At 31.0% G+C, this 27495-nt stretch overlaps 1 protein-coding gene across 2 annotated transcripts in view; it reads right to left on the bottom strand.

Moving 5' to 3' along the window:
- LOC118196132 (uncharacterized) overlaps nucleotides 1-27073 on the bottom strand; it is a 54664-nt gene extending 27591 nt beyond the window's left edge. Inside the window, exons 1-8 of one of the 2 annotated variants that reach the window (XM_085823509.1) lie at nucleotides 26426-27073; nucleotides 22647-22838; nucleotides 10889-11623; nucleotides 9277-9504; nucleotides 8936-9022; nucleotides 6176-6333; nucleotides 5113-5264; nucleotides 1752-4185 (exon numbers count right to left, since the gene is read on the bottom strand). In XM_085823509.1, coding sequence (XP_085679635.1) covers nucleotides 4172-4185; nucleotides 5113-5264; nucleotides 6176-6333; nucleotides 8936-9022; nucleotides 9277-9504; nucleotides 10889-11623; nucleotides 22647-22838; nucleotides 26426-26566 — 1707 coding nt within the window. In that variant the 5' untranslated portion in view covers nucleotides 26567-27073 and the 3' untranslated portion in view covers nucleotides 1752-4171. Of the gene's footprint in view, nucleotides 1-1751; nucleotides 4186-5112; nucleotides 5265-6175; nucleotides 6334-8935; nucleotides 9023-9276; nucleotides 9505-10888; nucleotides 11624-22646; nucleotides 22839-26425 lie in introns of those variants that run through there. The other variant, XM_035367530.2, reaches the window with a different exon arrangement.
- Between the last annotated feature and the right edge of the window lie 422 nt (nucleotides 27074-27495).

The following is a 27495-nucleotide window of genomic DNA, read 5'->3' on the forward strand; positions in this document are numbered from 1 at the left end:
ACGTCCATCGTCTGTCTTCATCCATGAGGTGCTCCATGACGGCACACTCACTGGTCATCCCGAACGTTGTTCATCACTGGTTTACACACGACCTTGCTGAAACTTTCCTACCCACCGTGCTACTGTACAATATGGTAGGGCATTATTCCTAATTGCTTCTACTAATTCACTGTGACATTCCATTGCATTTCTCCCTCAGAGAACGGCTATTTTGATGTAAGCTCGCTGCTCAACACGGGTGACTTCCATCTCGTACGGCACTCACCAATTGACTGATTTCAGAACTCTCGCTACCACAGAGCCAGCTATCACAGAGACGTCTGTTGTTCTGCATACACACTATGCCTGCAGAACTTCCACACAACACATATACGTTTTGTGATCTGTTCACATATCTACAAGAAAAAAATAGTTGCCATGACTTTTGCCAAAAAACTTCGTATATCTGTATGTGGGCATATAATAGGAAATAACAAAAATTGTTCATTTACTTAATATCTACTGAAAATGTATTTAGCAAAGTTTTAAATCCACCCTGGAGTATCATAATCCATCTTCTATTTTCAATTAGAACTTATAAGATTAAGTGCAGGAGTTCTTTGAAAATAGTTTTTATAAACAATTACATAGCCCACTTACTAATTTCGAGAACATTAACAGTTCCTCATCTAGTAAAGAGTGATTAAGGCTCACCCCACCTAATATGGTGTTTGAAAAACAAGGCTGCATGCTATGCTTCTTTAAATAGTGATTCTTGATTACTTCCAATGATGATATACACTGCTGGCCACCGTAAATGCAACACCCTGAAGGAAGCATGCAAATAACATGAAATTTACAACATGCATTAGCGAATGTGAGATATGCAAATGATTAGAATTTCAGCGCAGATGCACATCACATGCTCCTGTGGCACCACTTCAAAGTGCTAATTAAGGCTTGGAGTTTTCAACAATTTCAAGTTCAGCAATTGTGTTTTTCTTGTGGTTAAAAAAAACGATCAGTTATGCTTCATAGTAAACAGCGATCATCGTTTGATCAAGCATCTGAGTTCGACAGAGGAAGGATAGTGGCCTACCAAGAGTGTGGATTATCTTTTAGGAAAATCGGTAGTCGTGTTGGACGAAACCAAACAACTGTAACGCGCATATGTGACCGTTGGACGTAGGAGGGTACGACGGACTGATGTGTTTGATCGCATCCACCTCAGTGCACCACTTCACGTGATGACAGGAACATTGTGTGCATGGCAGTGACAGATCGCTCAGTCACATCATGAACCATAGCACAGCACATTAAGTCTGTAACGCATCATTCAGGGTCATTCAGTTCAATTCAGTTTCAAAAAACTTTGTTCTTTCTTTTCAAAGAACTTTGTTCTTTGTTCAGTTTCTTTGAAACTGAATTCAGGGTCATTCAGTTTCAAAGAACTCCTGCACTTAATCTTATAAGTTCTAATTGAAAATAGAAGATGGATTATGATACTCCAGGGTGGATTTAAAACTTTGCTAAATACATTTTCAGTAGATATTAAGTAAATGAACAATTTTTGTTATTTCCTATTATATGCCCACATACAGATATACGAAGTTTTTTGGCAAAAGTCACGGCAACTATTTTTTTCTTGTAGATATGTGAACAGATCACAAAACGTATATGTGTTGTGTGGAAGTTCTGCAGGCATAGTGTGTATGCAGAACAACAGACGTCTCTGTGATAGCTGGCTCTGTGGTAGCGAGAGTTCTGAAATCAGTCAATTGGTGAGTGCCGTACGAGATGGAAGTCACCCGTGTTGAGCAGCGAGCTTACAGGGTCTTCGTTCAGGTCTTCATTCAGGGTCTGCGCATACCATTCAATGTCGTTTACAGCAGAGTGGTCTGTCCGCAAGACGTCCATTGCTCTGTCTACCCTTGATGCAGAACCACAGACATCTCCACCACCAACGTTGCAGTGAAAAAAGGATGTGGACGGCAGAATGGAATGAAATTGTCTTTATTGACAAGTCAAGCTTCTGTCTGCAACACCACGACGGTCGGATTCGAGTCTGGAGACACTGTGGAGAGAGGATGCTGAATAGCTGCATTATGCACCACCACACTGGTCCTGTACCGAGTATTATGATATGGGGCAGTATTGGATATCACTCTCGCACTCTTCTAGTATGCATTGCTGGTACTTTAAATAGCCAGCACTACATCTATGAGGTGTTGAAGCCCAGTTGTCCTTCCTTATTTTCAGGACTTGCCCACAGCCATATTTCAACAGGATAATGCACAACGACACATGACTTCTTTGATATATCATTTTCATTTATTACCGCTTCTCCATATTTCTTTACACAATGTGTTAACTAGAAAATTTCACCGTTGGTTTGCAATATCCAAAAACCTTCTCACGACTATCATCATAAAATTTAGCTATTGCTCACTATACATATTTGGCTATGCATCATAGGATTGGCGATTAAAGTTGTTCCGCTATATTTTATCTTGCTTCTATTGCCGACTGAGGCAATTAAGCCTAAATTGTATTAGTTTAGTTATTTATTATATTTGCAGCTATTTTTTGTATATCCTTAAGGCTTATCCGAGTCCTGAATAAATAAATTTCCACATATACTTTCTGCAGGCAGGCATTTAGGCTTTCTGCAGGTCCTAAATTCTTGCTACCAAGCACCTCCATTTGTCTTCCCTAAATTTTGCCACTCGGTGCGGCCATACGAGCTCTGGTGCTGGTTCTGGGTTTATGTGAATAACAAGTCAGTTATTCTTAATTTGAATGGCACTAAATCTTTTGGCCTATAAGTATCATTAACAAATTTACTTTTACTATATGTAAAGAAATTGTTAAATTTTTCCTGTCAACATTTCTTAGAACATTAAACTTAAATCTGCAATCATCGTCAAGTGTAATGTAATAAAAGGTTACCATATTCTTTGTTATTCAATTACTAATATGGTGATGAAAGCAAAATATAATAAATAATGATTCGCCAGGTTTGCGCCAGGGATATAAAATATTAGTAGGTGTAAAAATTAACAATATATCTATGTAGAATGTTTCAATTTGAGATGTTTGCCAAGCAGATATGCAGCTACAAAGCCAAATTATTGATCATACAAATTTATGCTTAAATGATTGTTTCTTCAATAATGAAGTGTTTTATTTAGCGCTGAAGTGAAATTAAGAATCGGAACTCTCCACATGTATGGGGAAGGGGGGAATCAAATGCACATGCGTAAAGCACACACACAAAATAAAGAAATTTAAAAAAAAAGGTTGGTGGTGACTTTGAGGTCCAGATTTTAGATCATTCCGGATATTGGATGTCCGGATCTCGGGCTTTGCTGTGTATATCAGAGTTTTTAATTACATATATTACATTGTTATTATAATGTATTTAATTTGATATAACTTATTATACAATAAAAAGAGAATTTTTATGAACTTTTGCAACATAGTTATAGTTAACTAAAGATGATTCTAATGCTATACATTGGCTACTTTGGTAGACAGCCATGTTTAAATGTCACTTTTTAAAAACTTATGGAAGTCATTACAAGCAATACACTATTATAATTTGAGAGATAAGTTTGATATCTTATGCATGGTGTGTCAACAGTTCTCACAACTGGCAATCTGCCATGCCTCATGGATGATTGAAGCAAGCATTAATATATTTAGAATAATGTCACACAAAGTGACATGAAGGAAGTGCAACTCAAATTGCAGACATTCTGAGCACCAATTATATAATGTAATTGCATTATTATTATTATTATTATTTTTAGTTAAATTTCTCAAAATGATCGCACTAAATACAAACACATCTTCAAAGGATAGTGAACAGCAAAGTATATTCTTTATGTTAATATTATGCTATTTAAAAATGCCTGTAGTGTTACCAAAACAGAAAAGAAAGTAAACTTAATATACCTGAATACATCCTTTCAATCCTTCCAAATAAGAATTTCATACATTATCAAATTAACTTACAAAAAATTTTTAAATGGTTAAATACAAGTTATAACTAATTTTAACCAGCTTACAATACTCTAGAATTTAAAAGTAATGTAGATTCTTTGAAGATTCAACCAAGCCTGCAAACATCCAGTAATTTAATAGACAAGATTTGAAGATTGTAAAACTTAATTAGACCAATCACCATCTATTAGATTTTCTTTTCTAAATGAAATGAGAAACACAGTTTTAAAAGAAATAACTATGTAGAGTTAAAATACATTAGAAATAATATTTACATTATCTGCTAAATTTTTTTAAAATTCACCTACAAAATGACAAAAATACATAGACATATCCATGACAATGGCAAATCCTAAAGTTCAAAATTTATATTCTAGTATACAAGAATTTTAAAAATCTTAGTTTAAATATGTTTTATGGATTATTTAGCTGCATATGTTCTGTTCTCTTATATTATTTTGAGAATTAACAATTATTTGAATAAATTTTATTATTTTATAGAACTAAGAGTATAAATTAATTGTAATGTCATTAAATTTGTAATAACAATTTCATAAAATTCTTTTGCATTAATGTCTGAAATTATTTTAACAAAGTTGAATTTCAGTAAATAATGACATTAAATTTTCTAAATATATTGCATATATCAATGTATTAAAAGTGGTCTTTATCAACAATTAAAACTTCAAATTTAAAGTTTCAGAAATTTCAAATTTGCCATAAAAATATTTATCATTATACCTAAACAGCTTAAGTTTCAGATAGGATTAGAAGTGGTATATCTTCCTAAAAACAATTTATGAAGTTTAGCATATTGGCACATTTCTATGAGCACTTGCCGTGTATCAAGAAAATTTTTTTCAGCTAGATTTTCTTGTATGCACTACAAATTTTAACTTGTGAAAGACCTATATGCAAAACATATTTTGTTGCACAGACATTAAACAAGTAACAAAAGACACAAGTAAAATGAGGTAAAATAGAATTTTGAAAGCATTAAAGTTATTAAACAATTAATTACACATTACATATTTCAATGAATGCTCTTTTACATAAATTTAATTTTGGATATGACCGTTTTATCTAATATCTTAAAACATGTAAGGAAAAAAAAGAAAAAAACTATACCAGGAGATTCTAATTTCACATGATGATGAAAGTTTATAGAATAATTTGGTCCTTCACTGAGTGAGAAACACTGTATTGGAAACAGAGCATATTTTATTTCAGCAACATTTTCTACAGTGTAGCGTGCTTGGGTTTCAAATTCTGATATTATCCTGATGGAAAAAAATACAATAAACACTCAAAATAATATTTTTTTAATGTAAGCTAACTAAGATATGATAAATTTTATTTAAAATAACATTATGATTTTAGGTATATATCAGGTAAAACTTTAATAACAGATAATTTTAAAATAAATAGTTTTTAAAGAATGGTAAATAGTTTATGAAATAAATGGCTTTTGTAAAATATAGGCTCAGTGTTCTTTTCTTATGACAAAGAGTAAAGAATAAATAAAAAAAAAATATCTTTTCAAAAATACAACTTTCAAATTTTATGTTTTTATTTATAATTAACTTATTGATTTTTACATATACAGAACATTTTTTCAAATACAATAGATCAAATCTTTTACAATTCCAAGCAATCAAAAATAATTACCATGTGTATATTTCCTGCCTTACTTTTGATTAATAGATGAATGGCTTGAAGTAAAAATGGTTGAGGCATTAGAAAGTGATGTCAGCTTGACACACTGCTCCTTTGGTATGCAAGTAAGATGCTTACTGTAGCAGAATATTCAGAGCAAGTATGCTTAGAAAAATGAATGTCTTTGTCATGGTTTAAGAGAACTAATTCATGCTTATGTTACATATGAAAAATTATGAAAAAAGATGTAGCAGGCCTCTCAACTGTGAAAGTTGAGAACTGAATCAGGTTCTAAATGCAATGTTTCATGCTTTAAGCTACCAAGCCGCTGCTAGATTATATTCAACAGAAGCAATTAATAATATACTTTTTGTAATTATTTACTATTGATTACTACTTGTGCTGACCACAAGTATCAATAAAAGAACTGCCTATTCTTACATCAAATGTTTTCTAATTTTACTACAAATTATATTAAATATTCATAATGTTCAAAATAATATTTATTACACATTAAGTATCAAAATAAATATACCTCATGATATGCTGGACTAAAATACTTTGGAGGACAGTTTCACTGGCATATTGATTTGCTATACGGTGAACAGTGATACCATCAGCAGTTGTTAAAGCAAAATTGGCACCATGTTCAAGTAAAAGTTTGGCAATTTTAGGATGTCTATTTTTACAAGCCTGCAAAGGAATAAAAAAAATGAATTACCATAATTTAGAGTTGATAAGCCGCCCTGGCATATATGCTGCACACATGATAATTGACTGAAAAAAAAAATAAAAGGTCATCGGATAAGCCACACCGCTGTATACGCCACAGCTAAGCATTTCGAAGCATGGCAATTAATATTCATTCATTTAGTAATTCCCTGCCATATTGGTGTAATCATGTATGATAACATTTACAACATAAATATAATCAGTAATATATAAATAAAGAAAAAATATCATACCTTGAACTTCCCGAAAACGAACTCTGATGATTTCTAATATATTATTTTTACGTTTTCGGTAAACTCTGTTTATCAGCATAAATTACCACATTATGAAAAGGAATATGTAAATTAGATAAACAAACAGAATTTTCTAATTAAACTATATTTATTTATACAAAACCTTCAAAAGACTCTTCGATATCTGATTTAAATAAATTTAACAAATGACCATCAAGGTCAGTTTTATTATTCTGTTCTAAATCCACTTCTTTCAACATCACTATCTTCATTTTCATTTTCTTTTTCAAAGATTTCTGATTTAATGAAAACCGATACGATCGTATCAGCTTCGACTGATTGCCATGCTTTATCGACCCATAAGGCAGCCTCCTCATATGAAGCTTTTCTCATTCATCTGGAATTTGTGAAGGAATGGAGTCCACTTTGCAATCATTCCTCCCACTGCTTTCATAGTTCGTGCTTGAAAGTTCTATTGATAGTGAGATCTAGCGGCTGTAAAATCTTTGTAAGCCCACCTGGTATCACTGAGACATTGGTGCTAAGTTTTTTTACTTCAGATCTTACTGTATCCGCTAAATGGGATTGCATTGAATCCAGTACAATGAGTCCTCGGAGTTGGAAAAAGCACCTTTCTTTTTCCGATAAATTTCTCTCAGCCAAAACAACATCACTTCTTCGCACATTCATCTATTTCCGTTGGCACAAATAATAACTCCTTTTGGGAAGTTTCCTTTTGGAATTGTTTTTCCTTTAAAAATTATCAAGGGGTTAACTTTTCTCTAATTGGCGGCACAACCCAAAACACAAGTAAAAGAAGTCTTTTCACCCCGGTTGTTAACACTGAAATAGTTTTTCCCCCTATTGAATGAACAGTTCTGCTTGGAGGACAGTCAAAAGTAATGGGCACTTCGTCCATATTAATTATTCGCCATCTTTTCAAATTTTGTTCTTTAATTTTCTTAGATGTGTACTAAAAAAAACTATCTTTTTTCAAGCCAGTCCACTGGAAGCTTTTGTCCAACTGCTGTTTTGGTCCAGACAGATAATTTCTTCTTCGCTTCATGTAATCATCTTCTAATAATTCTTCGCTTCATGAACCTGAAACACTAATTAGGTCCTCCAACAAAATTTTTAATGCCTATTTGTTGAGCAATTATCTTTGCTTGAAGGCGAATTCTAACTGTTGATACTGATAATCCACTTTCTCTCTGCTCTATTGTCCATTTCTCTAAATTGTCTTCCAAAACAGGCCAAGCTATGACACCAATTCGACGAGATCTTTTATTCTTAGGCATTTTCTAATTCTTCTTGTTCAGACTTCCACTGCCAAATGCATCACTTGTCAAGTTGAAATTTTTTAGCTGCAGCGCGATTTCCAATTTTGATGGCTTTCTTCAATGCCAAGAGCTTAAAAGCAGCCATATAACTTTTTCTTTGAGTAGGAGCCATAACAATAATAATATTTTTAAAGTGCAAATGATAAGGCAAACAAAAAGCAAGCTACAAAGCAGTAAAAACGTGTATGAATGAACACAGCACTTGGCAAGTAAACGTAGCTATTGCCAGTAAAACAAAAAGTCATAGGAAAATGCGGGAAAAACCATGGAGTTTAGGAGGAAGTACATGCATTACACTGTCTTTACAGAGAGCGCCACCTACCTTAGGGGAGTTTGGATTCATTGCACTGCCTTAGCGCAATCTGAGGTTAGAATATTGCAGCGAATTCTTACTGCCTCGCTTCTGAGTTACTTACAATCTGAATTAGCGAAGTTTTAAGGACAGAAGAAAAATAAAATTTCCTTAGATACGCCGCCAACCTAAATTTTCAACTTTTTAACACGTATAAGCCGTGGCTTATCTACCCGAAATTACGGTAGTTTTCTTAAAACCTTTTTTTAAAAGAACATGATCCTACTATAATTAATGCTTCTCTCTCTTTTTTTTTTTTTGGCAAGGACCTTATATTTTTTAAACAGCCAACATTAACAAAATCAGTTTCATCTGTTTCTTAAATATGGAAAAATTTAACTAATTATCTTTATCACTCAATTAGCTTTATACTAGCAAAATTTTAATTAACAGATTTAAAACAATGGCAGCGATAAATATACAGAATAGTATACGATAACCAAAACTCTCTTAACATTTCAAGCTTAAATACCTGGAAATCTTGTAAAATAAGCATGCTATAGGCAAATAAACAGGATGAAAATAATAATCAAATAAGAGAACTAAGATTAAAAGTTCACAAAAGTATTTTATCCTCTCACCGAAGCAACAAACGAGATTAATAGTGCATTCGAAGAATATGACTTAATTATCCTTACCAACATCAACGCAGTTTCCCCTTTCCTGTTCTGTTTATCTTTATGTGCATTGGCTTTAAGGAGAATCTTAGCAGCATTATACAGCCCCTAAAATGATTACAACAAAATTTTAAATAGAAAGACAATCATTATTCATTTCATAAATACAGAATTTAAAAGACACAAATCTAAAATTAAATCAGAAAACATTTTTAAAAATGAGAAATCTTCGGTTTTAAAAACTGCTTTCATTCTATATTAATTTCTTAAATATCTGCATATAGGGCTTAATTTACAGAGATAAAATAGAAGCAGAAATACATTTTAAAAATTAAAATATAAAAATAATAGTTTATACAAACCAACTGTGCTGCAACCATGAGGGCTGTCATACCATCTTCTTGAGAGCAATTGACAACATGTGAATTGGTGCAGAGTCTCTCAACTTTTTCTAATTGATTATTTACAATTGCATCAAGGAGGACAGAAAATAACTTTTTAACAGCAATTTCCATTTGGAATTTTGAGCTTTTGAAGCCAGGAGTTTCTGAACTGGTTTTAGATCCTTGCTTAAGAGGAGAATAAATAGCCTGGAAAATGAAAATAAAAGTAATTATTATACAGCAAGGAAGTATTAAAAGAGTGTTCATAAATCCTTCAAAGGCATGAAAAGTTTAATTTGTAAAGGATTTGGGTGTATAAAATATATTACAAATTACAGCCATAAATTAATGGCATTAGTTAAGGAAAACAAAAATATAAACTGATAAATAAGAAAATGAATAGATATAAAGCTGGAACTCCATTAATGTAAAATATACTTTAGGAAATGCAATCTTCATTGGATAGTTTTTGAATTCCAAGCTTCTTGAAATGAGAGACTATTACACTCCCATTTGACAGACACTCCCTAATAATGGGCAAAAGCTTCCATGAATGTCCACTAAGGGAAGTTTTTTTTGGTAACAATAATAATGTGCCAAAAATTAAAGATGGCTAAACAGAATTTAAAAAGTAAAATAATATGTAATAAGGCAAAAAATTGACAACACCCCCTCCAAAAAAAGGAAAGAAAAATTTGTTAAAAGTTTTTCTTTCTTTTTTATGGTAGGCACAAGCCATTTTAGGCTTTGCCCATTACTAATGCCCGAAGCAGTGGTCAATTTAGTATGCAGGTACCTAATAGGTGGCTACCATTACCTCTAATGAAAGGCCAGACAATTTACATCCATGCTTTCTCTGAAATTCGAACCCAGTCCTTTTGGTATGGTAGTCAGAGTCACTAACCACTTTTCCATCTGGGTGGCAACTTGTTAAAAGTAGATGATTAGACTTTCTTTTTTCGTTAGACAATTAGGAGAAATAAATGTGATGTGGACACCACACAACTTTTTTTTTCAAATTATAGACATTGTTTGCTGCACTTCATTTTAACTTATTTCCTCAAATTATACTAAACTTAATTCACCAGTCTCTCAAGGCAAATTGAAAATTACATCAGAACTCTTAAATTTCGAAATTAAATATCCTCATTAGTTTTTGTTGTATGGGAGTCAAACTTTTCTAATTTTATTTTTTCATAATGAGTATAACACTTTACCAAATATTAGTACAGGAATGGGGAGACTGCATTAAAAGTTAAATTTTTTAATTTGTCAAAAATTAATTTTTTAATTTGGCAGCACCAAAACATGAGTATTTTCATCATTTAAAACATTTCTGTAACTGGTAGTATATGACTACGACCAACAACTGTGAAAATAAAGGCTGGGTAAGATCTTTTAAGCCAGGTAAAGATGTGTACATACATATATGTGCATGTGTCTATATATGTTTGGTTCTGCCGACCACAATAAAGAAAAATATTGAATAAATATATGTTACAACAGTTCTCATATACAAAATATCAATGTCCTACGGCTAATCGTTAAAAAAAAAGATACATGAGAAACTTATTAAAAATATAATTCATACCTTTGTTTTATCATGAATTGTAATTCTGTACATTAATGGTTGATTCTTCCTCATTTCTATCTTTATTGTTTCATCACAGCCAGAGGTTTTTAGCTTTTTAATCAAGTCTTTATTTTTTGGCACTGAAGATATGGCTTTGTCAGATTCAGATTTTGAAGCACCAGAATTTGAAACATAATCAGAAAGAACAGAGCCCTTCAGTTCTTCATTTATAAGAAGTTCTTGCAATATATTTGAACTACTTTGAACACAATCCATATTGCTAAAGTTGTCAGCTTTATCATGACTTCGAAAACTTGACCCACATCTGGCGTTTTCATCAAAATTTCTCTTTCTGTGGATTCTACTCTTACGTTTTCTATAATCTCTGAGCACATCATATTTCTTGCGCTTTTTAATGTGCATGCTCACTGACTTAACTTTTAATGATGATTTATATGTTAAGCTCTCTTGAGAAGTCCTGTTACAAGGTTTTCTTTTCAATACCACTTTTGGGCACAGGGGTGGAGATGGGTTTTCTTTTTGTGCAAGTTCAGAACTTTTCCCATTTTCATTAAGAGATATTGTCCTAGCTGCTCTTTCTTTGACTTTACTGTACATATCTTTGTCAGAAACATCAATTTTACCTTCATCGAAATCTCGCCAGAATGTATCCTTTAAGCTTGTTCCACCTTGTTGATGGACCTCTGTTGCTTGCCATGTTGCTCCACTATTTAATTTGCTGTCATATGGCATCTATTTAAAAATTGAAATAAGGAAAATATTATTACTATTTTTCAGTTAAAAAAAGATAAATTAGTTAAGACTATGTATTACCTTACATACTATTACGTTTTTAAAATGTATGCATATTACTCATCTAAGTATAGCAAATGTACAGATGTATATACAGTATACACACTTTTACAGAAAATATGCAGCATGGCAGTTATACAGTTTAAGATTTATAAAATACCCAAATACACTGGACAGGAAGATAAGCTTTTAGACAGTAATAAGTTTACTATGTACACTTTTAATTTGAATTTTACAAATATCTATTTTAAAAATTTTGACATGAGTTTAAGTAACTTCACAAAAATTAGAAAATGAGAAACTGTAAAATTTAGGCATAATTTTATTATTTCAAGTCATAGGATTTTTATAGCAGAATCTTAATTTATGAGGTCTTCTTTAAAAATATCATAATAAAAATAATATCAGATTGGTCTAAAATAATCCTCGGTTAAATGCATTTCAATTTATGATTACCTTAAGATATAGTGCTAGTTGATTTAAGGGAAAAGGCTAAAATTCTATTGCATGATACCTCTGTTGAATAAATCAGAAAATATACATTAGGACTTTTAGCAGTGAAAAAATGATTTTATAACTGATTAATTTAAGATAACAGCAATAAATACAAGAAATATTTCTCAACACAATAGCTGATTACAATATATATTTCCCTCAAGGAACATTTTTTCCATGTCTAATATAAAAAGAATTTAACTTTCCTAAGACAATCCTCACAAAGCCATCTCCCCATGTTAAGCATATAGCCCTACTGAACTGTGCCATCATCCACTAAATCCAAACCTCAAGACAATAATAGAGCAAATGCATCATCACTATTCAGTAGCTTTTGCTTAAAGTTATGGAATTTGCAAGATCATACGACCTCTTAATTCTTATCATAAAATTTTTATTTTTTTATTGCTACTAGCACTATGAAAAACGAAATATGAATGATATTACAAAGACTGGTTAAGGAAGAGAAAGAAATAATGGGTACTTACACAGAGGTTGGATTGCATAGAATTTTAATATGGAAACACCTCGCAAAATGCATGCTTGAAATGAAATGTTTATTCTTGAAAATGCTGTTGGTGGCAATAATATTTTTGCTCACTAATGCCACCATCCTCAATAGTTAGCAAGTGTCATTTATTATTGAGACAGTGTTCTATGTAGTTGTGAGTGCATCCCATCACAGCTAAATGAATTCGAACATGGACAAATTGTTGGGGCACATATGGTGGGTGCTTTCACAAGCAAGGTAGCTGAAGTGTTTTAAATTTACATTCAAGAGGTGCAGTATGTAAGATTTTTAACTCATACAGGAAAATCAGAAAAGCTGCATACACTAAATTACAGTGCAGATGAAAATGTGTGTTAAGTGATCATGACATACAATCACTGAAGGGGATTACAACTTCAAAAGTGTCTGCTAAACTGAATGTCACACTTGCAAACCCTGTTAGCACCAAAACAATATGAAGGGAGCTCCACAAGCAGGGTATTTTGGGCAAGCTGCACTTCAAAAGTCACTCATCAGCGATCAAAATGGCTGTAAGAAGAGAAAGTGATACCAAAGTCATAAAACCTGGACTGTAGAGCAATGGAAGACTGTCATTTGGTTAGATGAATCGTGCTTCACACTGTTTGCGACTTCTGGGGAAGTTTACATCTGGGGAATGCCATCCCAAGCGTATGATAGATACTGTTTGCTGTTGAGAGTGAAACATGGCAGGAGTTCAGTCATGGGTTGGGCACCCATATTCCATGTGACTCATCATTACAGTGCATCAAAGCAATCAACCAACAGTGAGCCTTAGTCAGTAACTGCTCTGTAGCTGCCACAAGCTACCTGCAGTGACCACAGAGCAGCTAGTGATTCAACATGAGGAATTTTCGGTACACTGCCTGGCAGTTAGCTGGAGATAATTTTAATTTCTACTTTGTGGTGACAGTTGCTTAGGATTTTTTTACAATCCACTGCCTTAAGTAAGACTGTGTAAAAAGCATTTCTGTATAGTAAGAATTTTGCTATGCAGTTGAGCGTGCAAGCGAGTTGAAAAAATTATTGAAGTTTAGCAGAGCAAATTCTCACTTAATGGTTGGAATAACTGGTTGAAACTTGGAATGCAACAAAAGAACACACATGAAAATAGTGAAGTTGCTTGACTGAAGGATTATTTTTAGTATGGATGACTGAAAAAAGTGCATGGTTCTCAGAGCTTAGAACATTCTGAAAATTTGGTGACTTCTGCTAAGGTGGTTACGATGACATATAAGCACTGAAAAATGAAAAACTAGCAAAAAGTTAATATCAGAATTAAAAACTAAATAGAAGAAACAAACTGGACATTTCACATAAAATTTTAAATTAAATAATAAAAATCACAAAATTAAAATACATCAGTATGCTTAAAAATTTACAGACTATTTAATTACAAGTATTATTAAGAACAACTGAACTTTTATAGAAACAACCAATACATTTAAAAATATGCTTTTTCTATTTTACATAGTTTTTCAGATTCAATGGAAATTCCACAATAAGGGGGAAAACATAAAATTTCAGTGCTCGGGAGGAAAATAAAGTTTCCTAATAAAATTATTTTATATTTTCTTTACAAACACGTATTTCCTTTATATATATATATATATATATATATATATATACAAACTGTTAATATTCATTTCTTGTTTTTCTTTAATTTCTATTTTGTTGCCAGCAAATTAAAATTATCAATAAAAAAATTATCCACCTAGTTCCATCCTAACTAATAAATTTAGGGACAGCAATGAAATTTCCCCTCAGTCACAAAACTCTCTCAGTGCAAAATATGAAGAACCAAAAACATAAAAAAATTAAATAAAACAGGAAAACAATTAGATTTACAACATTTTTTACTCTTATGAATTACCCTCTTCAATATCTTTAAAAAGAAAAATCTAACAGTGAGACCTAGTTTTTAGTTTAAATTTTATTTCTATGAATGTCAAATATGATTTATGAAAATTTAAATGCTTAGAAAAGAACAGTAACATTAAAAAATAAGAAAAAGTTATTGACAAGAATTAAAATAAATAATTCTGTTATTTTCAAACAGCATCCTTAAAAATTGAATTTGGTAATGATAAAATTAAAGGTTCTCTTGAAATTATCCCAGAATAGATATTTTTTCCACTAACAAAATTAATGGAATCAACATTCTTCTTTCAAATGCAATCTAAAAATTTCAAGGAAAACTGTTTAAAAAATTTTATGAAAATATGAACTTTAGAAGTATTGCAGATTTCAGTATTAAATAATTTCCATACACTCAAACTGAAAACTGTATGCTAAATTAATTTCAATTTATTCTCAAATTTAAAATTACATTTAATTCTTCATTTTCTTACTTTCAGATCTTTCATCTGTTTGAAGTATTTATCTCATGGCAGTAAACTTATGCACATTCCATGTCTATAGTTATTATAAGAGTGAGGAAAAGATTCATTCAAGTTTATAATAAATAGTAAACAAATATCACATAAAATATTCCACCTAAAATATAGATGAATTGCAAAAAAATCTACACACTAAGTGTTATCTAGACACATCATAAATGTCAGAAAACAATACTAATTAAAAGTGAATAAATTTACATGTACCAAACTCTTGCTTATATTCCGAAGTTTGCAGGCCCTCTTTTTGCAACATATGTATTAGTAACTTGCCCTACATTTTTAAAAATGCAGAAAATGATTAACTCAGGCACTTTGAACAATGACTTTCTACCCTCACCTTGCGTTTTTCACACCTTTTTCTTGGGATCCTTAAATGAATTTACATTCGGCTTTCCTTTGTGAACTCTTACTAAGCTTGCAATTTTTTTGAGGGGGAAGGGGTGGTATGGGAAAGCATTTACCTGTTGTCCCATGGTTCATTGCTGGTCTACCCCATACTTGTACATGTACCAGATGAACTTGGACTCGGTTCTAAAAATGCTACTAGACAGTGTGCATCATGCAGCTTTAGTAAGACCTTGCTATAAGATCAAAGGTTCTTGTGAATGAAGCTGAGAGATTTAACACAGCAAAGATAAAATTCTCAGTTAACATTATAAAAGGATAGTATCTTCCTATACGCATGAAAGCTGATATAATAATAGCCTGCGAGCTGCATGTAGCCCTCAATGAAATTTCATACAGTCTGCAAATACATTTCCCTTAAACTAATTAAAATTATTGTAACAAAAATTTGAAGAAAGGTTTAAGGGGACTTAGCATCCAAAACTGATGAAATTACTGATTTTCAATTTTTTTACATAAAAATATATTGTAATACCTTTACCACACTCAGAAGAAATTTTCAGATGATCTGACAAATATTAAATATATGCCATTTAAGCTTTTAAAATTTTTGACAACCCTTTAAAATGCCACACTCATGTCAATGTTAATTTTTTTAATTTCTTAATTGCTTCAGTTATTTACTGAAAGTCAGTATAGAAGATAAATGTAATTAGATGTGACTGCAACTATCACGAAACTATGTTTGTATGTGTAATCTGATTGATTTTAAATACTGAGTGAAACCCGAGGAAAAAATTTTCTTACTTTTAAATTTGCAGGATGTTTTTCTCTTTTCCATTTTTCTTCAGCTTAATAAATATTTCTATCTGCATTATGAATTAATTTCGTTATGCCTCTTCAGAAGTGGAAATTATTTATGACAGATATGAACAGAAAATGGTGGCATTTAATAGTAATCAAGTTTCTGACTGTAGCATTATTGAAAATTCTATTGGAACAAATATTTATTTCTTCATGTAAATCATGTATGCTGCTAGGTGGTTTTTAAATAAAAAGCTTCTACGTCTATTCAAATTTTACTTTTTGAAAAAATGAATTAAACAGAAAATTAATATTAATATTGATTATAAATATTCTAGAAAAATATTATAATTTTTATATTAAAATTGCTCTGAATGTGTTTTACAAAACAAAAACAGGTAAAGAAAAATTCTACTCACATTTTAGAGTTTTTGCAATATTTCAAATCAGATAAAGTTTCATATTAAAGCTTGTAATTTATTTTTACATGCACCAAATGAAATGTAATAGGTTTAATTTTATACATATGTTGAAATTCAGTAAAAATGTATTTAAAAGACTGGAAATGCTTTAATGACTATATTAAGAGTTTAGATTCTTTTAGCAGAATTTTTTCTGTTTCTATTTTTTTGATAAATCCTTTTACTCAAAGTCCTAAAGTTTGCATATATACACTAAATTATTTAATAATTTTTACTGCATGTTTATGATCATATACTTAATAGAAACAAGGATGGATTTTGGGGTTTTTGGAAAATACTGAGAAGAAATTGGAAATGAAAATTCATTGCAAAACTGATCCCTAAAATTATGAACATTCTAATAAACATTAAAAAAAAAAAAAAAAAAAAAAAAAAAAAAAAAAATGGGGTAAAAGAATTGAAAAAAATTGGGTACTTTACCATTATGCACCTGCCATGCTTATTCAGTGTGTATGTGCTTGCCATCTATAAAATATCCTTATAACTAGAAAATGTTTATGGTTAAAAAACACACCAAAATGTATGGCAGGTGCATAGCATCAAAAGTACCAAAGTCCAAAAAAAAAAAAAAAAAAAAAAAAAAAAAAAAAAAAAAGTACCAAAAATTATAGAAGAAAAATATTTTAATTTTTTTTTCAAAAATTTAAGAAAAAATTAATGGAAAAATTTTGTTTCAGCTTAAAATCATTTTGTTTAATAAAAACATTCAATGATACTCATGAAAAAATAGATGAAAGTTCTTAAAAAAAAAAAAAAAAAAAAAAAGATACCTAGAACCCTTAATGATTTCAAGTCCCATTTTATATTACTTTCAGTACAATTAAAAATGAGTGCAAATGTGAGCCCCAGAAAATCTACAACTGGAGCTCATTAATTTATACTATGATATAAATCTTATTAAAATATTTGAAGAGACGGAGTTGATCAGCTTTTTTTTTTAAATTGCTTTGGTTGCGAGTATATTTATATGCAAACATTCTTTATTTGCCACAGTTAAAACTAATTAAATCAAAAAAAAAAAAAAAAAAAAAAAAAAAAAGAACCAGATTGACTGATGAACTTCTACAATTTATGTTGGTGCTAGTTTCAAGTAATTTTTCTTCAGGGTTGCAAACTTTAGAAAAACTTGAAATGCTATGAGGTGTTGTAACTTAAAGTTGTATAAAGAAATAAAGAAATTTATAATTATTTAAATACAAATATCTGTATTCTTTCTGTAAAAGTGAAAGAAAAATTTAATAAAGAAATGAAAGAGACCTGGTTGCCATTATTTATTCTCAAGTTTTGTCTCACTTGGAAAGCTTTTGCAATTTGTTTATTTTTAGTTTCAAGATAAAAATGATTTATTTAGTAGTTTACTCAACATATATACAATTATTTGAAAAAATGTCAATCTGAAAATTTAATATTTAGCTATCAATATGCTTGAATTACAGACAGTAACTATCAGAAATTTCTTGCAGACATCAACCTCAAAATTTAAGTAAAAAGTTTTGTTTTAAAAAAAACACAAAACTTTCTGGCTGGGGCAGAATTTAGCCTGTTTGTAGATTGTGCATTCAGCCCACATGCAATTTGAATCTGAAACCAATGGCTCATAAACACACCCACACAGGTTTAATGGCTTAAAATTTATTTTATTACTTCCCACAATTTAGCAAATATCTTTTATTTGTTCAGCTGATAACACTATGCCTAATATTTTCAAACAAGATTGAGAATAATGATTGATCAGACAAACTCAAGCTTTGCCATTGGGCTCATATAAAATGATCCCCTTTCCCTTGAGTTGGAATCAAAATAGGCTTTGGCTTATTTTTTTAGAAGTAACCCATGCCATTACTAGTCATTTTTTGACATACATTTCTGCTGCTTCCACTAAAGTCCTAGCTCAATATTTTATAATACGGTAATCTGAAATGCAATTTTTCTCGGAAGAAGTTGTTGATGACTTGCTATTGCTACATTTATATATGACAGAATAAATTTCTTCACAGTACATGTGAAACACCCTGATGTTATGCTTACTGATTCTTAATTTCTAAGCATTTGTCATGCTCTGAGCTATTCTGCTTCATTTCTGAAAGATCTTATCAAACATTTAAAATATTAATTTCTGTTTTCTCACTTTTTAAAACTGTTACAATGCAGATATGGAATCCAATTAAGCTACCTTTCTGCACTCTCACAGCTATAGGAGACATAATGTAGCAAAAATCTGCATATACAGTCAAAAGTCGTTAATCCGGACTTGTCGGCACTTCGGCAATTCCGGATAATAGATCATCACTTTAAATATCGTAAGATGGCATGCAGAAATCATAAAATTAAAAATATGAAACCATAATTTATGAAATAAAGAACAATTATGATCTAAAGGATACAAAAATTTACAAAAAAAAAAAGCTTAATATTTATTTGTTTATTTTATTAAATATTTCTTTCAATGTAAATTGTTTAAGTTGCTTCGTTTTATGTGATAATACTTTCTCTTTAATTCTTTCTTCTTCAGTTACAAAGCTCCACTGTTCAAGTTCTATAATTGCTGTGACGAGAATACTGATTAATTTGTCAATCGAAATTTTTTCGTTTTCAATAACCTCTGTGTCCCTTTCGGTTGATCTTTACATTATGGTAACTTGGCGTTTTTTTGGCGAAAATTTGGCGACCAACTCTCCTACAGCAACCCTCTATTTTTTTTTCCCGCCGCCATTTTGTCTTCACGAAGTAAAGACATGTTTCTTTTCTTTTTATCTACTGAACACTTCTTCCAACAATCTACTAGCCGAATTACACTTATGCTAGAAATTTTATCTAACAAAACTGCTTAATCATGACAAATATTCACTACAAAATTGGGAAAAAGTGCACAATACCATACTTCTTATGCGTTTTTCAAAATAACACATACACATAAACCACGTACACGCCGACTTATTTTTACTTAAAAAAACATCCCAGAATTGCACAAAAATGGCATTGCGCACACTCTTCACTATATCCATGTACACTGCTTTTTTCTCATAAATTAGAAAAATTTCACGAAAATACATGACAATTTTCTCAATCTTTAAACCCGGTAAAAAGAATATATATGAAATTACCTGATCGCGGAAAAGTATCTACCCTTTCCAAATATGAACATTTCCACATATAAAATAAATAAAATATCCAAAAACTTTTACCTCTAAATCATCTATTACATTATACACATCACCAACGAATTCATACCGCAAGCATTACAAATACTTAGTATCAAATATTTAAATTATTTCCATGCACGTTTACTTCAACTTAAACGTGTACCAAATTCCTACAAACATAAAATTCACAAAATAACTATCATTTAATTAAAATATCACTAAACCATGTACACGTCGACTTTTTTTTACTTAAAAAAACATCCCAGAATTGCACAAAAATGGCATTGCGCACACTCTTCACTATATCCATGTACACTGCTTTTTTCTCATAAATTAGAAAAATTTCACGAAAATACATGACAATTTTCTCAATCTTTAAACCCGGTAAAAAGAACATATATGAAATGACCTGATCGCGAAAAAGTAATGAACATTTCCACATATAAAATAAATAAAATATCCAAAAACTTTTACCTATAAATCATCTATTACATTATACATATCACCAACGAATTCATACCGCAACCATTACAAATACTTAGTGTCAGATATTTAAATTATTTCCATGCACGTTTACTTCAACTAAAACGTATACCAAATTCCTACAAACATAAAATTCACAAAATAACTATCATTTCATTAAAATATAATTAAATTCAAAAGCACTGCTTAAAATATAAATGAGCACATACATTAAATTAATACATACATAAAAACCCATTTCAAATTCACTTTAGTTACGGCCATGGGATCCAAAAATTCACGAACACTGTTTCACACAACACAGAATAAAGCCAAATACAAAATTTTCAGATTTTTTCCCGATTTTCCCCCTTTTCCGATTAAAGAACCATAATTCGTCCATTAATATCACATGACATATCCCATGATCTCTCATTTCCCTCACACAAAATAATGTGTAATCAGAACTGAGTACCGCTCACATTATTACCAAAGTGCCAGGTAGTAACCTTTATCGCCTCCAAAATGTTGCCAAACTACCAGTTCCCATATTGTAAAGATCAATCTCACTTTCTTCACTATCGGAAGTGAATTATAATGATGAGGAATTTGATTTAAATTGTATCAAAGACGGAGTACATCGAGATGAAATACTACATTTAATAAGGAATTATAAGCCAAATAAAATAAAAACATGTGCCCTGAAGATAAGGATAGTGCTGACAGATCAACTTCCAATTCATTTCGCGTCGCGGCGTCCCCCCTTATACCGTCTGTTATACATTAAACACGCATGCGTAAACGTATTATGCGCATGCGCACACGAATATTCGCAACCGTAAAGGTCTTACGCGCATGCGTCAAAGAGACGCATGCACAAAAAGTTTTTAGCTTTGAGGTCCGGATTATAGATCATTCTGGATTATGGGTGTCCGAATTAACGACTTTAGACTGTATAAGCAGAAAATACAGAGTTTTTAAGATACACAGATTTATTGCCTACATGTTTTGAAAGGATATGTGGTTAATCTTTGGATTATGGTAACTTGACGATTCAAAGGGACGCATGCACAAAAAGTTTTTAGCTTTGAGGTCCGGATTATAGATCATTCTGGATTATGGGTGTCCGAATTAACGACTTTAGACTGTATAAGCAGAAAATACAGTGTTTTAAGATACACAGATTTATTGCCTACATGTTTTGAAAGGATATGTGGTTAATCTTTGGATTATGGTAACTTGACGATTCAAAGGGACGCATGCACAAAAAGTTTTTAGCTTTGAGGTCCGGATTATAGATCATTCTGGATTATGGGTGTCCGAATTAACGACTTTAGACTGTATAAGCAGAAAATACAGAGTTTTTAAGATACACAGATTTATTGCCTACATGTTTTGAAAGGATATGTGGTTAATCTTTGGATTATGGTAACTTGGCGATTTTTTGGCGAAATTTTGGCGACTAACCCTGCTACAGCAACCTGCTAGTTTTTGTTTTCACAAAGTAAACGCATGTTTTTTTTTTTTTTTTTTTTTTTTTTTAAATCAACATTTTTTTTCCAACAATCTGCTAGCCAAATTACGCTTATGCTAGAACTTTTATGGTACAAAAGTGCTTAATCATGGCGAAGATTAGGTGCGAAATTGGGAGAAAGTGCAGAATCGCAAACTGCTTGCCGCGTTTTTAAGAATTGCACATACACGGTATCCATGTACACGTCGACCTATTTTCACTTAAAAAAACAGCCCAGAATTGCATAAAAATGGCATTGCGCACACTCTTGACTTTATCCATTTACACTGCTAAAGTCCTAGCTAGTAACCTTTATCGCCTTACCAAAATGTCGTCAAACTACCTGTTACCATATCCCAAAGATTAAGCGGATATGCTTCTTGGCACATTATGAAACACCTCTCACAAAATAAATTTTTGTTGTAAATTACAGCTCTAGCAAGATAGTTTGCTCATTAACCAGGTTTTTTATTACAAAAAAACAGGAATTTGCTTTTTTGAAACATTTATAACAGCACTGCATAGAATGTGCATAAATTAATGGCTACAAGTGTGATGATTTTGCTTTCATTTTTATTTACAATTAAATATTAATGTAGTTAGAAATCAGAACTGCTGGATTTAATTTCATGGTGGTAAGAGTTATGATTTCATAAATTTTTTTGAGTTTTATACCAGCTAATTGAATAATGCGTAAGAATTATCAAACAGATTCAGAAATTATGCGTATAAATTTTAGATATGACCGATTGATTTTTAGATATGAAAACAAATTTCAATTATTAACTCACTGATATTTGAGAATCTTTAATTATAGTCTGAGTTCTAAAGGATTTCTTAATTTTTTTCTTTTCAACTCTTTTTTTCATCTTTTCTTCCAAATCTAGAATCATATCTTTGCAGGAGAGAAGGTTTTCTTCTGGCTCAAGAGTGTCACTTTCTTTACCGTAACCACGCCACCGGACTCTGTATAGTTTCTTTCCCTGCAAAATATTTCATACTGTTAAAAAATTCACAATAATATAATGAAATTTAACATACATTAACAGTGTGAAAATGTACATTAAAAGCAAAAAAAGGAGAAATTTAAAAGGAATTAAAATTATGCAAAATGTGAAATTAACAGTACAATGTTTATACACACTTTCAGTTCTTTTGTTTGCAATTACTAAATAGTTTTCATAGTGCTCTTTTGCAGTGAATCTATGATATGGACAAAAATAAGATATCATTTTAACTGATAAATGGATAATTTGGATCATTTTTCAAGTTTTCACAGTAGATTACCAGTAATATATATAGTATATATAAATGTTATACTAAACATTTTAACCACTGTAACAGAATTGGGATTTTTGTGTTACATATTATGTGTAACTAGATTTGTCAAACTAATACTGCAAGTGCACACAAATGTTTTCCAGATAAAGGGTTTTAGTCATCTTTTTTTTTTTTTTTTTTTTTTTTTTTTTTTTTTTAATATATTTCCCCTTTGAATGTTAAACTTTTTCACTTTTGAAATGAATCTCTTATGTTTCACCACTTTATACCATTTTTATATACTGTAAAAAATATTCGGTGCTCTTATGTTATTGGGGCCAGATTCAGAAACACTTATGTGCATGCATGTACGTATGTATATGTGTGTGTGTGTTCGTATAGGCACATATGTATATATTGTACATATATACATAAACACATGCATCCATACATAGATACATATTTTTCTGAATCTGTTCCCCCCCCAAAAAAAAATTCCTCATGATTATGACAGCCATATTTTAAATATTTCAAGATACATAATATGAAATTATAGATTTTGTGGCAGGATTATATTATAGATGATTTCGAATTTTTACATATTTCTCTAACCAAAGATTCTTACATTATATGAAAAGACTCAATCCTAAAAAATATGTAATTATTATATAAAATATTTCCTTAAAATTTATTTCAGTTTGTATTGATAAACAGACAACAACTTTCACAGATAACTAAAAAACATTTCTTTATCCTTTCCATTTAGCAGAAATTGCTATTGCAAAAGAATGAGCAATTTCATTCTCTTAATCATACAAATCACAAATCTTCATTACAAGTTGTTAACTTAAGGGATTATAAACTATGAATTTGTAACATAGTAAGACAAACAACTGTAATTTTCTATTACTTTATTTCAGAGATTTCAGAGCAAAAATTATAATTAAAACACCAAACTGATACAGTATAAAATAAAAGGAAAATTTTGAATTATAGTATTAAGAAATGCTCAGCCTTTGATGACAAATTATAACTAATCGCATCATATAAACTAATAAATATTTTGTATTACAATGGCATATATTTTGTTTCTCTCTAGAACAAGTACCTTATGACAATAAGCATTAGTTTACTGGACAATTTTAACTAAGACAATCAATGCTATGTCTTATATTCTAAACCTCCTTAAACACACAAATTATTCGCCAGTACTATTTTGATAACTGCACATGCTGGCTTTCTGGAAGACAATAAAAAAATACTGACAAACTTTCCTAAAATTATGCAAGATAGACGATTACAAATTTAGTTTGTATATTTGATTGAGCTATGTGATGCTTGTTCCACACACTGTACAAGACCTCACTTAAAATTATTACAACACCTTTTGAAAGAGTACAGCCTTTATAAAGAAAAACACTTCCTTATTTAATTTTTTCCCCAGGAAGCACTTCCGCGGAGAACCCGGTAAATGTCAACATCGCCAACTTTGGCGATACTAGTTCTAACTTGGTAACCCTTCGGATTTATCCCATTCCCTTGTTCGAAGTTTGCAACCATTCCTCTTGCGTTTATTTAGTTGAATTAAGACTGTCGTTGTTCCATTTGCAGATTTATATTATTCTTCTCTTATTTATTATTATTTTTTCTGAATTTTTTAACAACGAATAGTTAGAAATATTTTCGTAGATAGATGCCGGTTCTCGGTTCGGAATGAAAGGAGGGGCCTAATTTGTAACACGGCTGTTCACGTTGTGTTCTTAATTATTAATAGCTCTAAGAACCATGAGGTTTCCAAAGTCTACAATAATTTGTTTTCGTAGACCGCAAAAATGTGCATGTGCACTTTAACTAATTAAGTAATGCTTTTATTTTTATTATTGGTTATTGTCATCTTAAATTATGAGAATAAAGCAATTTTTATGGGGTAAAATTTTAACAAGATAATATATTGTTAATGCTTTTCTAACAATAACCTTTCAGAGGATGGCAGGTGTGGCATAAATAGATGATTAAATTGAAATAAAAAAATATTGATTATATAAGATGACAGAATAGTTTGATGCATCACCATGGTCATCAAAATTAGCAAACAACTGCTGGTGTAAGGAATATATTGTTTTCTGTGTTAACTGGAATTTAAGACAAATTTTTTTCGTACATCACGTTTAACCGGTTAATTTCAGTATATTAATACTAATTTATATTTCTTAAATGAATTTTTATTTCCGTTATAAATGCTTATATATTGTCTTATGCTTAATAATATATTCTTTTCTGTGCTAACTTGAATTTAATACAAATTTATTTTCGTATATCACGTTTAACCCTTTAGTTTTACATCTACATGCATATTATCTGTGAATTTTTACTACCATATGCTTAATATATTGTTTTATCTGCTAACTTGAATTTACATGCACTAAAAATCACGTTTACGGCTCGGCTCATCGTCGATGAACCGCGAGCTTGGCGAGTAAGAATGCAACGGCGCCAACGGGTTCTCTGCGGATGAAAACCCTTTTCGGAATTTTCCCCATTATCAGCTAGCCACAATAAATGCAAAAAATCTGCATAAAACTAAATTTTTTTTCCCCCTAAAGCCAGGATATTATTACACGAACTTTTCACATGAACAGAATGTATTGATGACAGAAAAATATTAACATGCTCCTTTATGCAAACACTAACTGTGAAGAAATTTCTTTGAAAAGTAATCTACTACATACATTTTTAAAAAACGACTGCAAACTTAGTTTTTCATTAAAATTTACCTAATACGCTAATTCATTTTGATTAACATTTAAAATGATATACAGATTATTGATGTATAACTTATTATACACTTAAATCAAAAACACGATTAATGTAACAACTATTTATACTGAAATTCTGAATTACTTTATTTATATATTATAAAAAAAAAATTATATATTAAAAAAAAACCGCCATTCATATTTATTTAACCTATTATACAACCTGAAAATTATTACTTCTGAATATCGAAAACAGTCAGTTATTTGGTCACCCGCTCCTTTTACTTCTTTATGTAAACAAACCTACGTCTAAACGCTTTGAAGATGCTGAAATTACAAATACTGGACGATATTGATACCTGCATCATTCTAATATATATATATATATAACCTCAGCATATTTCAAAAATAGTTTTTTCTTGTTTTTGAGTCTGCAATAGAATAAGTAAAAAAATGCAGTGCATACATTTTGCAAAGCGAGCAAGAGAAAAGCATCTGGGCTCAGATATCAAAACAAACTACATCTTAGCAGACGCTGGGCATTTAAAGCTTACCTTCACGATTTTCACGCCCACTAATTTTTCAACTTCATAAACATCACCTTGAATTAAAAAATGTTTCGGTTCTGTTTCGACCATCATCAGTTTCGTTTTCTCTCTGTAAACCCTTGATACCCAAAGCGTTGCACTTGTCATCGACGCATCATGAACCGGCGCGTTCTGCAACTCTGCAAGGCTCAAACCCAAGCAACATCAAAACCAGACATTCGCCACCGACGTCCCCTGTTCCCTACATGGAATGCGTCCTCTTGTCAGGTGGTTTACGCAGGGAAATTTTCAGCGCTTGCAGGTGAACTAAACCAGTGGTGATGGGCCCGGCGAAAACGCGTTGATGGGACTAAATACCCAGAAGCGAAATCTAGACATCACGGTGCGAAACTAGAAATGGACATTCCCATTATCATAGCAGCGATTTATTTCTTTACCCCCAAACAGCTGCTCCTCTTTCTTCTCCCACCTTAAATGCTAACATAACTTTATAAATATGCGACTAATAAAAAATTTTAAATATATTACTGTTCCGAAAGTCTTTTCTTTCTTTTTCTTTTTTTTAGTGTGGGGGAGGGGAATTGATAATTCAATTAATTTTAAATGACTGCCATTTCTTATTTTCACAATTCAATATATGATTTACCAACATTACAGTATTATGTTATCTAATTATTTTTTATGCGCTTAAAAAACGCATAAAATTATCATTGGCAAATCTTTGATTTAGGAAATATGACTAGTAATATGCTCAAATGGGAGTAAAATGCTTAAATTTAAGTTGTATAAAGCATAACCGTATTGCAATGCAATTTAGAAGTAAGGTAAGTAGAAGTTCAAATATTTTGTTACAGGCTTGCCACATAATTTTATGAATACTATAGTGAATATAGTACAACTATAGTCCCAGTCTTCAAAGGATTAAGAGACTGTATGAATTTGAGCATTTATATATCTGATAATATTGTGCATTTAAAAAAATATACATTTGGAAAAGTATAAGGATTTCCTAATTATGGTAATTAATCAGTTTAAATACAATAAAATATTAATTAAGCTCTGATCCTTTGTTTCAA

The sequence above is a fragment of the Stegodyphus dumicola genome, chromosome 9 (genome assembly GCF_044657685.1).
Source record: "Stegodyphus dumicola isolate Sdum_Otavi_A_Nest chromosome 9, ASM4465768v1".
Lineage (NCBI taxonomy): Eukaryota > Metazoa > Arthropoda > Arachnida > Araneae > Eresidae > Stegodyphus > Stegodyphus dumicola.